The sequence below is a fragment of the Molossus molossus genome, unplaced genomic scaffold, assembly GCF_014108415.1.
Source record: "Molossus molossus isolate mMolMol1 unplaced genomic scaffold, mMolMol1.p scaffold_m16_p_11, whole genome shotgun sequence".
Lineage (NCBI taxonomy): Eukaryota > Metazoa > Chordata > Mammalia > Chiroptera > Molossidae > Molossus > Molossus molossus.
Genome location: NW_023425346.1, coordinates 18,367,104 through 18,378,662, shown reverse-complemented (window position 1 = coordinate 18,378,662; position 11,559 = coordinate 18,367,104). Strand labels below are relative to the sequence as shown.

General features: G+C 61.2%; 1 protein-coding gene across 7 annotated transcripts in view; it reads right to left on the bottom strand.

Annotated features, from left to right (window-relative positions):
• Window positions 1–3,956: 3,956 nt before the first annotated feature.
• MGAT5 (alpha-1,6-mannosylglycoprotein 6-beta-N-acetylglucosaminyltransferase) overlaps window positions 3,957–11,559 on the bottom strand; it is a 295,024-nt gene continuing 287,421 nt past the window's right edge. For 3 of the 7 annotated variants that reach the window (XM_036254997.1, XM_036254996.1, XM_036254998.1), the window contains 2 exons: window positions 10,352–10,509; window positions 3,957–4,717 (listed from right to left, as the gene is read on the bottom strand). In XM_036254997.1, coding sequence (XP_036110890.1) covers window positions 4,519–4,717; window positions 10,352–10,509 — 357 coding nt within the window. In that variant the 3' untranslated portion in view covers window positions 3,957–4,518. The remainder of the gene's footprint in view (window positions 4,718–10,351; window positions 10,510–11,559) is intronic. The other 4 variants (XM_036255002.1, XM_036255000.1, XM_036254999.1 and 1 more) reach the window with 3 other exon arrangements.

Sequence of the window (11,559 nt, the reverse complement as noted above, 5' to 3'; positions counted from 1 at the left end):
CTCTGGGAGTCCCCACCCTGCCCAATGGCTCCCCAGGGATGGTGGGATAGTCTTGGGTCCCCAGGCCAGCTGCAGTGGCCCGGGGCCAGTGCAAAGAGGTGACAGCTAACCAGCCCAGGCGTCTCGTCCCTGTGGACTGGACTACGAGGGTCAGCAAAGGGACCTCCTGGGGAATGGTAAGTGTAATTGGTCATTTCTTTCCCCTTGAGAAAAGAAAAGCCTGCCTCTCTTCCTGAGTTTCAAGGGAACCCAATTAACTTTCAGGAGGCAGTCAACGAGAGCATTCCCCTTAATTTCTAGCTCAAAAAGTTCCACAAGGGAACACTCTGGAATGGTCCAGGAGACATCCATGCGGTGAGGTCCAGCATGGGGCCAAAGGTCACCCTTGTCATCTCCCAGGTACAAATCTTGCAGCCTAATTTCATCTGGGGCTGAAGTCGGGCATATTTTCAAACCAGTCAGTGCATTCGGGCCGGTGCCGTCTCCCCGGCAGGGTGGGCGCGGACTTGGACGTGCTCAGCGGTAAGTCCCACCGCACTCCCTCCACCTGGAACAAGAGTCTTACGTACCTATGACCTTTGAATCAACTGATAAGGAGTGAGCTCAGCTCTTTATTTCTCAAGTTTTGTAAAATGCTGATAAGAACAACAATATTTAACATTTACGAGGGCTTCCTACGTGCCAGACACCGCTGAACACTGAATCCTCACGAAGCCCCATGTGCTAAAAGAGCTAGGGTTTTTTTTTGTTTGTTTTTTTGTGTGTTTTTTTTTTGCATCTGAGACTCTACAGCTAGTTTGGCCTTTTGCTATAAAAACCTGGTTCCCCACTGTTTGTTGAAGCCAACAAGAACGAAAGGAACTCGCCCTCAGCTTTAGGGAAGTCCCACCTTCCTAGAGGTCAGCCTATGGCACCTGGCTCTCCGCGTGATCCACAGTCCGACAGGGATGGATGGGACTGGAATGAAGCCAATGTGGACACTAAAGTATTTTTAAATAAATAAAACAATCCAGGCGTGGGGTAGTTGTCACACATACAACAGAGCCTGTCGTTAACAAAATAGACTTTTTAAAAAAGAAATCATGGATTTTAGGGGCATGGAAGGGGGTGGTAATGTCCCAATTACGCACACAGTCCAGGGAAGCCACCCTGGAGAAATGGGGTAGCTGCCTGGGTCTGGTCTACAAAGCACAAACCCACCTAGGAGCAGCACAGTTTGTCCACTGGTCACATTTACGCCTTCCGGCCAGTGAGATGCCCGGGGGCTCTCCTCCCACATGAAACCAAGTAGTCACATTTCTCAAACCCTGTGTTCACTCAGGAAACGAAGGACGGGCACACCCCTCCCCTTCATGACTCGACCAGATAAGGTGTTCGGGGGCCAGCGCCACTGATGAGCTCAGTGGGTCCCGCTCCCCTTCAGCAGCCCCCAGCTAGGCGGCCGGCGGCCCTGGCACACCTCACAGGCACACGCGCAGCACACGGCCCGGGGCAACCAGCGGTCCTCCGGCCCAAAGATGTGACCAAGCCGCTGGGCAGGTGGAGGCTGGTCTGGGGGAAGCCAGCACTTCTCTTGGGGTTCTCACTGCTTCATGGGGGGTGTATGTGCATAATCCGTGCTGGCTTGGGGGCTTGAAGGGCATTTCTGGTGCCCACTGAGCACCCCCAGGGATGCAAGCCAGGTCCTGTCTCCACGCTAGAGGGGTCTGCTCTCCTCCATCAGCACCCGGATTCCAACCCCAAAGAACACCGGAGAGGGACCTCAGGGGAACAATAAATATCAAAGAAACAGACTCTCGATGTTTCCAAACGTACAGCAAACACAAAAGAGCAAACCAGAGGCAGTGACAAAATCCCAGTCAAAGCAAAAATGCAAGAAACCGCTCCACTCGCTCATGTGCAAATCAAATTACCTGCGAACGAACAGGGCTCCCTGGCGCGAAGAGGCGTTTCCGTGAGCAGCTTTCGCTCCGCAGTGTCTAGTAGCGGAGGAAGGCTTTCTCTCTCTCAATAAATTACACGAATGTTCTCCCTCAAGCTTTTTAAGAACTTAAGATCGCGGGGGGGGGGGGGGGGGGCGTCAAATGTCACTTAGGAAAAAATGTACAAAAACGTCCAGACTGGGCGAGATACGCCCGTAGCACAGGATGCCCCTGCGAGCGGCTGTGTCTCAGAGACAGGTTGGTTTAGGATTCACCCGGGGCCCCCGCTGGAAGGTGCCTTCCTCCCAGGGCCCTGTCCACGCTGGGCCCTCCCGTGCCCCGGGGACCGCTGCCCCAGGCCCGGAGCAGCAGCGCCCCTGGCGGGACTCCGCCGCACTTCAGCCAACCGCGGACTGGGGAAGCCAGAGGCCCGAACTGGGGCAAGTGATGCCCCGCTGGACACCTGACCTGAGGGTCCTGACACAGAAGTGGGAAAGTGGGGAGGCCCTGAGCTCGGGCAGCCAGCAAACAATCCCTGCAGCGTCTGGAGCACAAGGCAGGGCAGCGTCTTTCCCCAGAAGGCAGCTTTCCAGCCGCCTTGCTTGGAGTTCCTGCGCCTGTTTCAACAGCTCTGCAAACGGGTTAACCTTGCTGAGAGTGGGAAATTGGGCTCGACCCGCAGGCTCCCCCTGCTGGTCGAATGCCTGCGTTGACATCCTCACCATTGGAAGTTCCCCGAAGAGCCCAGGAGAGGGCAGCACTGGCCCGGGAATTGCAGGCCTGGGCGCTCAAGCCAATTTCCACAATTTAGGGTGCAGCCAAGAGGCCCATTCACAGGGAAAAGCAATTCCTAACAGCGCGGAAGGCAGTTGCTTCTCCTCCTACTCCAGGAACTGCCCTTGCAAACCTTGGGAGACCACATACGCCGCACTAGCTTGCTCACTCACACCCCATTACCAAGGTTGCCTTTGGACCTGCGCCCTTGCTGCTGGGCCCAGGCTTCCCGTCAGCACTCTTCCTGGCTCGTGTTCAGGGGCCACCTGAGGGGGAGAGCCGGCCGCCCCTCCTTACCCTCTCCTTCCTCGAGGACTGGCGGTGGGATTCAGACCCGCCACAGCCCGAGTGAAGGCTGACTGCACCTGGTGATGCTGGTGCACTAGGGAAGGAGGAAGAGCAGGCAGAACCTGCCTCCCACACCCAGACTCCGCTGCCTCTGGTCCCCAGGAAACAGACCCTTCCTGCAGTCTCACTTCTCAAAGGCCACCAGGGCTGGGCCCGCTGCCCAAGGCCACGCAGGTGTGGCCGCCAGGGAGGCCAGAGCCCCCAAGGCACTCAAACCCCGAGGGCGGGGTGGGCCACCCTGCTCATAGCGGGGATTCTCTGCGAGGCAGGAGAGGGCTCACTCCCACCAGCAGCGATGCCAGGGCTTCCCAGGTAACATTCCTACAGCCAAAGCACTAAGACCGTGCCCAGTGGGGGTGGAAACCCACCCAAGGCAGAGAACAGGCGCTCCAGGTTGGACACGGGGGTCCAGTGAGTCTGACCAGGCTCAGCTGCCAAGTGGCTCACCCCCCGCCCAGAACACTGGTGCCTGGACTGAACGCCACCGCCACCCCACTCCCACAGGCGAGGGGCCACGGCAGCGAGTCACTTCATCCTGGCCCACCCTGCTACCCGGCCAACGTCCAGCTCACCGAGAGCCCCCTTCCCTGCACTAGTGACGCTGGACATAGAGGGGATGACCACCAGCCCGGCCGTCTGGAGCCCAGCTCCGGTGGTTCACGGGCCGGCTTCACTCCTGTCCAGTCCCAGCTCAGACAGTCCTCTTCGGGGTGAGCATCACGACCAAGTGCGAGAGCAGCTTCCCGCCCCGCCTTCCGGGATTTGCCACCCACCACCGGATGTCACGTGCCCAGTCTTGCACCTTCTCTCCCTGGCTGGCTTGTCCCCCACAGCCTGGGGGAGCCCGCCCCGTAGATGCCACCCCTCAAGCACGTGCACAGGGTTTTCTTCTCTTCTGCCACGGTCCGCCTGGAGTCAGGTGCCACCAGCCCCACCCCCGTCTCTCCCGCCTGCGTCCGCCCGAAGCAGAGAAAATGTCATCGTGAAGGTGGATGGTAAACAGTGGAAAATCAAAAGAACAAGACCTGTGATCAATCCCTCGTTGCCCTCTCCCGACCCCCTCCCGCCCTCCCAAATAAATAAGTTAATGGATTTAGGAATGTTCCCATACGAAGTTCTCTCCAACCAGCTCGATTCCTCCTCTGGTTTGGTTTTGTTCTGAATGAATCTTGAGATGCGTGCTCTGCCCGGAGCAGCTGCACGGACAGTCCTCCCGATAGTCACTCCTCAAAGAGGAACCAAGGTTGTGCCGGGGAGGAAAGTCAGGCCCCGGCCTGACGCCTGCTCTCGTGTTTTGGGCAAAAGCTCCGCGGTGATGCTCTGACCACAGGAGGAGCGATGCCAAATCGAAACCTTCCACCAAAAGTTCAGGCTCTGGTGCGAGTCCCTGAATGGCGTGGGCCCCTGGCTCTGCCAGGACGGGCTGGAACCACTGCCTCCCGGCAGAGTGCGCGCAGGGCCAGGCCAGCGGCCCCTATAGACAGTCCTTGCAGAGAGCCACCTGGCCCTTGAGGAAGTCCCGGCAGGGGCAGACCCGGTGGTGCCGCGGGTGGGCACCCGCACAGCTGAACAGCAGGAGGTCACCTTGAAACACACAGTGCTTGCTCTTGGGGTCGAAGGAGGGCACCAGGATGTCCTTGGCCAGCTCTGAGCTCTGGCAGACCACCTCGTACCTGAAGAGGAAGAGAAAGGCACAAGGGTTGGAGATGCAGGGACCGTCCTCATCACTGAGGTGGGCGGAGCAGGTCCGGCAGCCGCCCTGACCCAGGGGTGGGGGCCAGAGAAGGTGTGTGCCTGGCGGGCGGGCGGTGTGTTCAGGATGCTCGGTGAAGCTTGTCTGTCAGAGAGAAACGAAGTCACCCAAGCACCACACGGGGAACGGTTACATCAACACGGCACACGTGTGCTTTCGGGGTCCCGAGCAGCCCCTGAAAAAGAATGAGGTGGATGCAAGCAGGAGCTCGGGGAGCCGCCCTGGAGGCGGTACCAGAACCACATGCAGAGTGGTCAACCTGTGTGTGTGCGTGCGAGTGTGCGGGAGAGCGTGAGTGTGCAAGGAGGCAGGTAACAACGGGACATGCAGCGTGGTCAACCTGTGTGTGCGTGCGGGAGTGTGGGAGAGTGTGGGAGTGTGTAAGGAGGCAGGTAACGGGATGTGCAGCATGATCAACCCGTGTGTGTGTGTGTGTGCGCGCGCGTGCGGGAGTGTGTAAGGAGGCAGGTAACACCGGGACGTGCAGCGTGGTCAGCCCGTGTGTATGTGTGAGTGTGTAAGGAGGCAGGTAACACCGGGACGTGCAGCGTGGTCAACCTGTGTGTGTGTGCAAGAGTGGGTGAGTGTGTGTGTGTAAACGTGTGTGGGGGCGTGTCTAAAAGCCAAGAAGGCTGCACACTAACCCTCAACGATGATTACTTCTTGGAGTAAGACTGGGGCAAAGTATTTAAGTATTTTTTACAACTACGTCTGATGTGTTTATCGGCGGCTTGCTGTCCCTGCTGTACGGCCTTGGGCTCCCACTGCAGAGCAACCGGATGGTCTCCTGGGAGGTGCTGACCTGGGGCATGATTCCTGGGTCCTAGCAGCCATGGCAACAGCCCCCCCCCCCTGCCCCAGCCCCAGCCCCAGGCTTCAGGCACAGAGCAGGATCCGGGGCCCAGCCTCAGGCCTGTGTTCTTCGCTCCGCCATCCCCTGACCGCTGACCTGTCCGCGGGTGGTGACCCGCGTCTGCCTCCAAGCGGGGCAGCGGCCTGGGGGCCGAGGGTACCCAGTATTCCTGTTCACGACACTGTTGGCCTCTTATCTCAAAGAAGGGCCACTCGTCTTCTCCCCCAGCTTGGGGTACATCAGTGCACCCACCTTGACTCCCCCAGAACAAGGAGGCCTCAACAGATGTCTAGCCTGGTGCCCCACATGCCAGGGGGACCAGTTCAGAGCGGAAGGTGCAGGGGGGCCGGGCAGACCTGGATTTGAGTCCTGGTTCACCTGGGGCCCTGGACAAACGACAGCCTCTCTGCGGTTCAGTTTCCTCTCTGGTGAACTGGGGTGCATGGCCCTTAGTGGGGGGCACTTACAGAGCACAGGGCAGAGTCTAGCTCTGGGTAAGATGCACTAAGTGGTCACCGTGTCAAACCACCACCGTCATCGTGGTCACCCTGCCCGGCAGACGCCAGATGGGCTGGGCCACCTTCCTCCTCCCTCAGCGTGACCTGACACGGTCCCAACGTCCCCTCTCCCTTGTTTGCAGCCGCGACTCCTGCTGCCAGGCGGTCCTGCTGGGGAACCCGAGGCTCCCTGCTGCCCCGAAGAGCGTCCAGAGCCCCTGTCCCGGGGTCCCTGTGACTTGTCTCCCCCCGGCCCTGGGCCCTTGCTAATCGGGAGATTCCAGTACACCTGGCGAGGGTGCCGGCGGCTCTCCGGGCTCAGCCCGGCGCCGGTGCTCAGGAGGGCAGCACCCCCTTTACCTCGCTCCTGCAGGGCCAGAGGGCCCCCCGACTCCTTGAGATGCCCTGTCACCGCCTGGCTGGGAGCTGAGACGCACAGAGGGCTAAGGTCCTGGGCCAGGAAGGCGACAGCAGGAAGTGGGGGTTTCACGGATGTCCTAAAGGACCATGACTCAGAGGTTCGGGGCTCCCACATCCTGCGCCGGATACCCTACTGGCCAGCCCCCAGAAGGGGTCTCAGGAGCTCCGCTGTGCGTGCCCCATGTGCACTGTGGTTCTGGAAGCAGAGAGGCTGTGCAGGTGGATTACAGCGGCTGCCCTGTCGAGTCATCTGCCTGGCGCCCGGCTGAGCAGGCGCATGAGCGTCTGCAACTCCTCGCAGGCCCACGGCGAGGGGTGTGCTTGTCAGGAGCCATGACGGAAGCCCCCTGCTCCTGTCCCCTGGCCACCTGGACTCAGACCCAGGCAGCCTCCTAGGGTGCACACATCTCAGGGGGCTGTCGTGGGTGCCGTCTGCCCAGGGACGATGCTGAAGACGAGCACAAAGTGCTCAAACAGTGTGTCACTGAACCGCTAGCGACTCGCCCCGCAGCAGCCCCCAAGGCTGCGCCCGACCCGGTGCCGTGGGCGCCATCCAGCCCGCTGGCCCCAGGGAGCTCTCCCTCTCCTCCGCGTACAGGCCCCAGGGCACGCGGGCAGGACGGCCATTCCATCCTTCCTGCTTAACTATGAGCGGCAGTCACCAGAGAGGTGAGGTGACTTGCCCGGGCCCCTGGAGTGTACCCAGAACCCAGATGGCCTCCACAGCCCAGCGCTCCCCCCGCCCACCGCGAACCCCTCGCCCTTCCTGGGTGCACACGTGCGGTGTCTGCCGCTACTCCTGTGATGTGTGTCCCTGACCCCACGCACTCACGCACACCCATTCCCACGCACACACACCCACGCCCGCTCAGAGACGAGACCCCGCCGCAGGGCGCTGACCTCCAGCCGCAGGCAGCTCCTCACAGGACGGGGCGGGTCTGGGGCCCATCAGCCCTCGGCCTAGGTTCTATGGCTCCGGAAGAATAAAGGGCAAAGGCCCCGCCTTTCTGAGAGGACAGAAGCTGCCCGTCCCTCCCAGCACAGACACACACAGGGTGAAGGGCCAGAAGCTGGCCTGTCCTCCCATGGTCCCTGTCTGGAGTTCCCTCCCCCACGATCCTGTTTATTTCCACCCTGGATGGGCCACGGGCCCCACACTCCCTTCGACCACTCTGACCAGGGCCACCCGCCTTCTCTCGGGTGCCAAGCGCTCACAGACTGGGCTTCACAGCTTACAAGTCCCCCTAACTCAATGATCTAATATTCTGGAAGACACAGCGTGAAAAGGTGGCCAAACCACAAACAAGGTCTCACGTGAACACATGTTCCTATTAATGGAGCCAAAGCCCTCGCCCCTAGGCCACTGGCATGGACTCCGGCTCCTCCCAGGGTGTCTGTCTCTACCTGGGGTTTCGGTCAGGTTAGGCCACACGTGAAGCGAGCTCTCTGTGCACAGGAGTTGGAGGTCGCCCCCCGCACCTACACCGCGCCCTGAAGGCTCAAAGACCCGCTGCCCGGTCCCCGATCGCGACAAGAGCTTGGGGCGCTCCGAGCGCTCACTTCGCGTCACAATCCGGGCGCCGAGGTGGAGAAGGAGAAGTAGCAGTGGCTGGAGGAGCCTCCCTGCTAACTGGCCGTGAACATGGGTGGCCAGGATGGCCGAGTGCTGAGGAGGCAGCCGACCCGGCAGCCCAGGCCGGATCGCTGGGGTCCGACCACAGCGTCAGTACCCACGAACGCAGAACAACTCGCTCGGCAGGGGCCTGGCGTCCAGGGTTGGTTCCAGGCAGCTTCACTGCGAACGGGCGATCCCTGCAGCTCCCTGGGCAGAAGCTCCTGTCCCAGTGGGGGGAGGGGCTCAGGCAGCTCCATGGCACAGGGCCAGGCCTTCCGGGCTCGTCCAGGGACCCGGGGCCGCCTCACTGCTCAGAGCCCTCTGGAAGGGGCCCGTCTGCGCGGCCCTCGGCTCAGCTGCACAGTGTCTCCCCATCGCCCAGATGTCCCCATTTTCCAGGTGAGAAAACGGAGAGAAGAGAGGGGCCTGGCCCACTGGCTCCCCTTCCTGTTCCCGCACCGGACCGAGACCTGTGCCTAGAGACGGGGTGCTGTGTGGCCCCGATCCCAGGCCGGGCGGCAGTGCTCGTGTTCCCTGGGGACAGGTGGGGGGCACGGGGGCAGTTCTGGGTGCACAGTGCCTAGTCTGCCCCAGCGAACCAGACCCTGATACGCAGACACTCAGTTCTCCAGGAGCTGCCTGTGCACAACGGGCGGGAAGTCCTGCTGCAACCGGAGAACCCGGGACACGTGCCGTGGGAATGGAAGCTTCCAGCAGCGTTCTCGGCTCCGCATAAATATCAGAGTGCCGCACCGGCAGCAGTGTCACTGGCCGTGAGCCGGCACGTCTGCTGGCCTGGCCTTCGGGTGGATGGGGACTCGGGGCAGCCTCGGACCCGGTCTCCGAAGGACAGCTTCCCTGCGGGCGAGGCGCTAGAGGCCACGTGCTCTTCTGCAGGGTCTGATACCACTGGAGAACAATGCGACCTGCAGGGGACCAGGCCGGCCCATGGCCGACGTGCTCTCTGATAGGCCTTGAAGGCAGACCGGGGATGAGCCCGAGCACGCAGCCCGCACCCCCCCCTCCCCCAGCGTCTCTGCGGATGGCCTCTCACGCCCCCGCCCAGCCCCACCCAGGCCTGGGCAGTTTCGGTGGGGCACCCTCCTCCGGCCTGCGGTGTTCCTGCGCATGCCCCGATGCACCTGCCCAGAGAAAGGCGCCAGGCTCTTTACCAGCAGCAAGTAGCGGCCAGTCCAGGGCTGACACCAGGCTGGACTCAGCCAGCTGCTTTGCAGGTGTCCTGAGCACAACTCTGTCCCTGCGGCAGGCGCCTCCTCCCCGGGACCTCACGGGCGGGCGAGCCCGAGCCCCCAGGCCACTCCACTCCAACACCCTCTCCGAGATGGACAGAATGTCCGGGGTTGTGATGGCAAGTCTCTTTTAGGGGGAAACCACCTAGTTAGAGCTATTAAGGGGGGAGGGTTGCACTATGTGGCTCAGGGTGAGGTGTGATAAAAACAGGGAGATCTAGCCCTGATGGGGTCATGAGTCAGAGGTCAGAGAAAGCTCACACGGAAATTTGGGAACTGCGACTGCCAAACCTACAACCCCAGTGCCAAGGGAAGGGAGGGTGTTGGGGGAAGAGGGAAGCAGGGGCCAGAGCTCACACCCCCGGCCGGCCATCTGCCGGGGTGTAGTACCCACTGCCCGGGGACGCCGAGTCAGGCCCGCTCACGCACCTCGGTCCAGAGGTGCCGGAACCAAGTGCAAACAGGGACGGGGACTGTGGCAGGGGCAACGGCCTTGGCTGTGGGGGTCCTGTGCCAGCTCCTTGCCGTGCGTCTCCTCCCTTTCTGACTCTGGGGTGCAAGGCTGTCGCCCGCCACCTGCAGCGCTCAGACCCCCTGGGCCGTCTGGGGTGTGTGCCCAACTCCACTCCCACGTCCTGGGGCATCCCATTAGCAAAGTGAACACCTCCCACGATCTCCAAGCCCAGACATGACATTATTTATGCAAATACAACACTCCCTCCGAATCCCACATGTAGCAGCATGCCAGGTGACCTCATGCACCCATCAGTGAAAATGCCCGGCTAACGTTCTCGGGGGTCACGCAGCAACCTGCTCTCCTGCCCGCATCTTGTCCCAACAGCCCACAGCCTGGAAACAAACCCCTCAACCTCTCGGCCCAGCTCGAAGCCGAAGGTACGCCGACGCCCCCAGCACTTACTTCAGCACATCCTTGTCCTTGTTCAGGTGCTGGAAGAAGGACGGCTCGCAGATGAGCTGGTTCTCCTGGCACACCTGCTTGCAGGACTGCCCGGGCTCAGCGAGCTTCACCTGCAGGGCACTGAGGGGCGGCCACATCACCTGCCCGTGGCAGAAGTCCTGGAACGACAACGAGGCCATCAGCTAAGGGACCCAAGCAGCCGGCCAGGCGAGGCGGCCCGCTGAGGGTGGGAGGAGGAGGTGGGCACCAGGCACGCTTGGGTTGGCACTGGCCGCAGCCAGAACATGTCCTTGGGCCAGCTCTTCGCCTCTCTCCACACCAGCGTGATCCGCTGCGAAGGGGGCAGCCGCCCCTCCCACCTCCCACACAGGATGAGGCGTCACACGTCAGGTGCCCAGCACCAGCCTGCCAGTGACCGTGCTGGTCACCGCTGTCCCCGCACCACCAGCAGTCACGGATCCGGCTACTTAGACCCTCGCCCTCGAGGGGCCATCGCGGGCCCACCTTCACCAGCTGTTCTGTTTCTGCTGCTGTAATTCCAAAGAAATGTCAGTGTCTACCTAATTTGGCAGGTACCTAATATGATCCTTTTTAATTTTATTTTTAGGTTTTTATTGATTTTTTGAGAGAGAGAGAAACATCCATGTAAGAGACAGACACTGATCGGCTGCCTCCTGCACGACCCCTACTGGGGATCAGGCCTGCACGCCCCCTACTGGGGATCAGGGGACCTCTCAGTCCATAGGGCGATGCTCAATCCACGGAGCCACGTAAGCTGGGCTATGACACTGTTTTGTGAGCACCAGTTTCAACTTTATGAAGCAAAGGGGTACAACAGGCATCTGTGGGTACGGTTCCCAGGCCCTCTTGAGAGGTCATGGTCTTGGTTAGGGCTCAGGGCTTCCTGGTTGAAAACAGTATGACGCCACCCTAGTTCACCAGCTAGGGAAACAGTCTGAGGACCGGTCATAGGACGTGAAGGAACCTGGCACCCCCTCAGAGAGGCCTCCAGCACGTGTGGGGGGCTCCGAATGGGGCAGGGACCATCAGTCCCAAGATCCAGAGGAGTGTCCAAGAAGACCCAGGGTAGGGTGGGCAGAGGGAGGTTACGCGGCTGGTGAGCTCTGACCTGGGCCCGGCGTCCATGTCCGCCTGCAGCAACCCGGGGGGTGCCCGCGTGGGCGGGCACAGGCAGCACGGGCACCCGG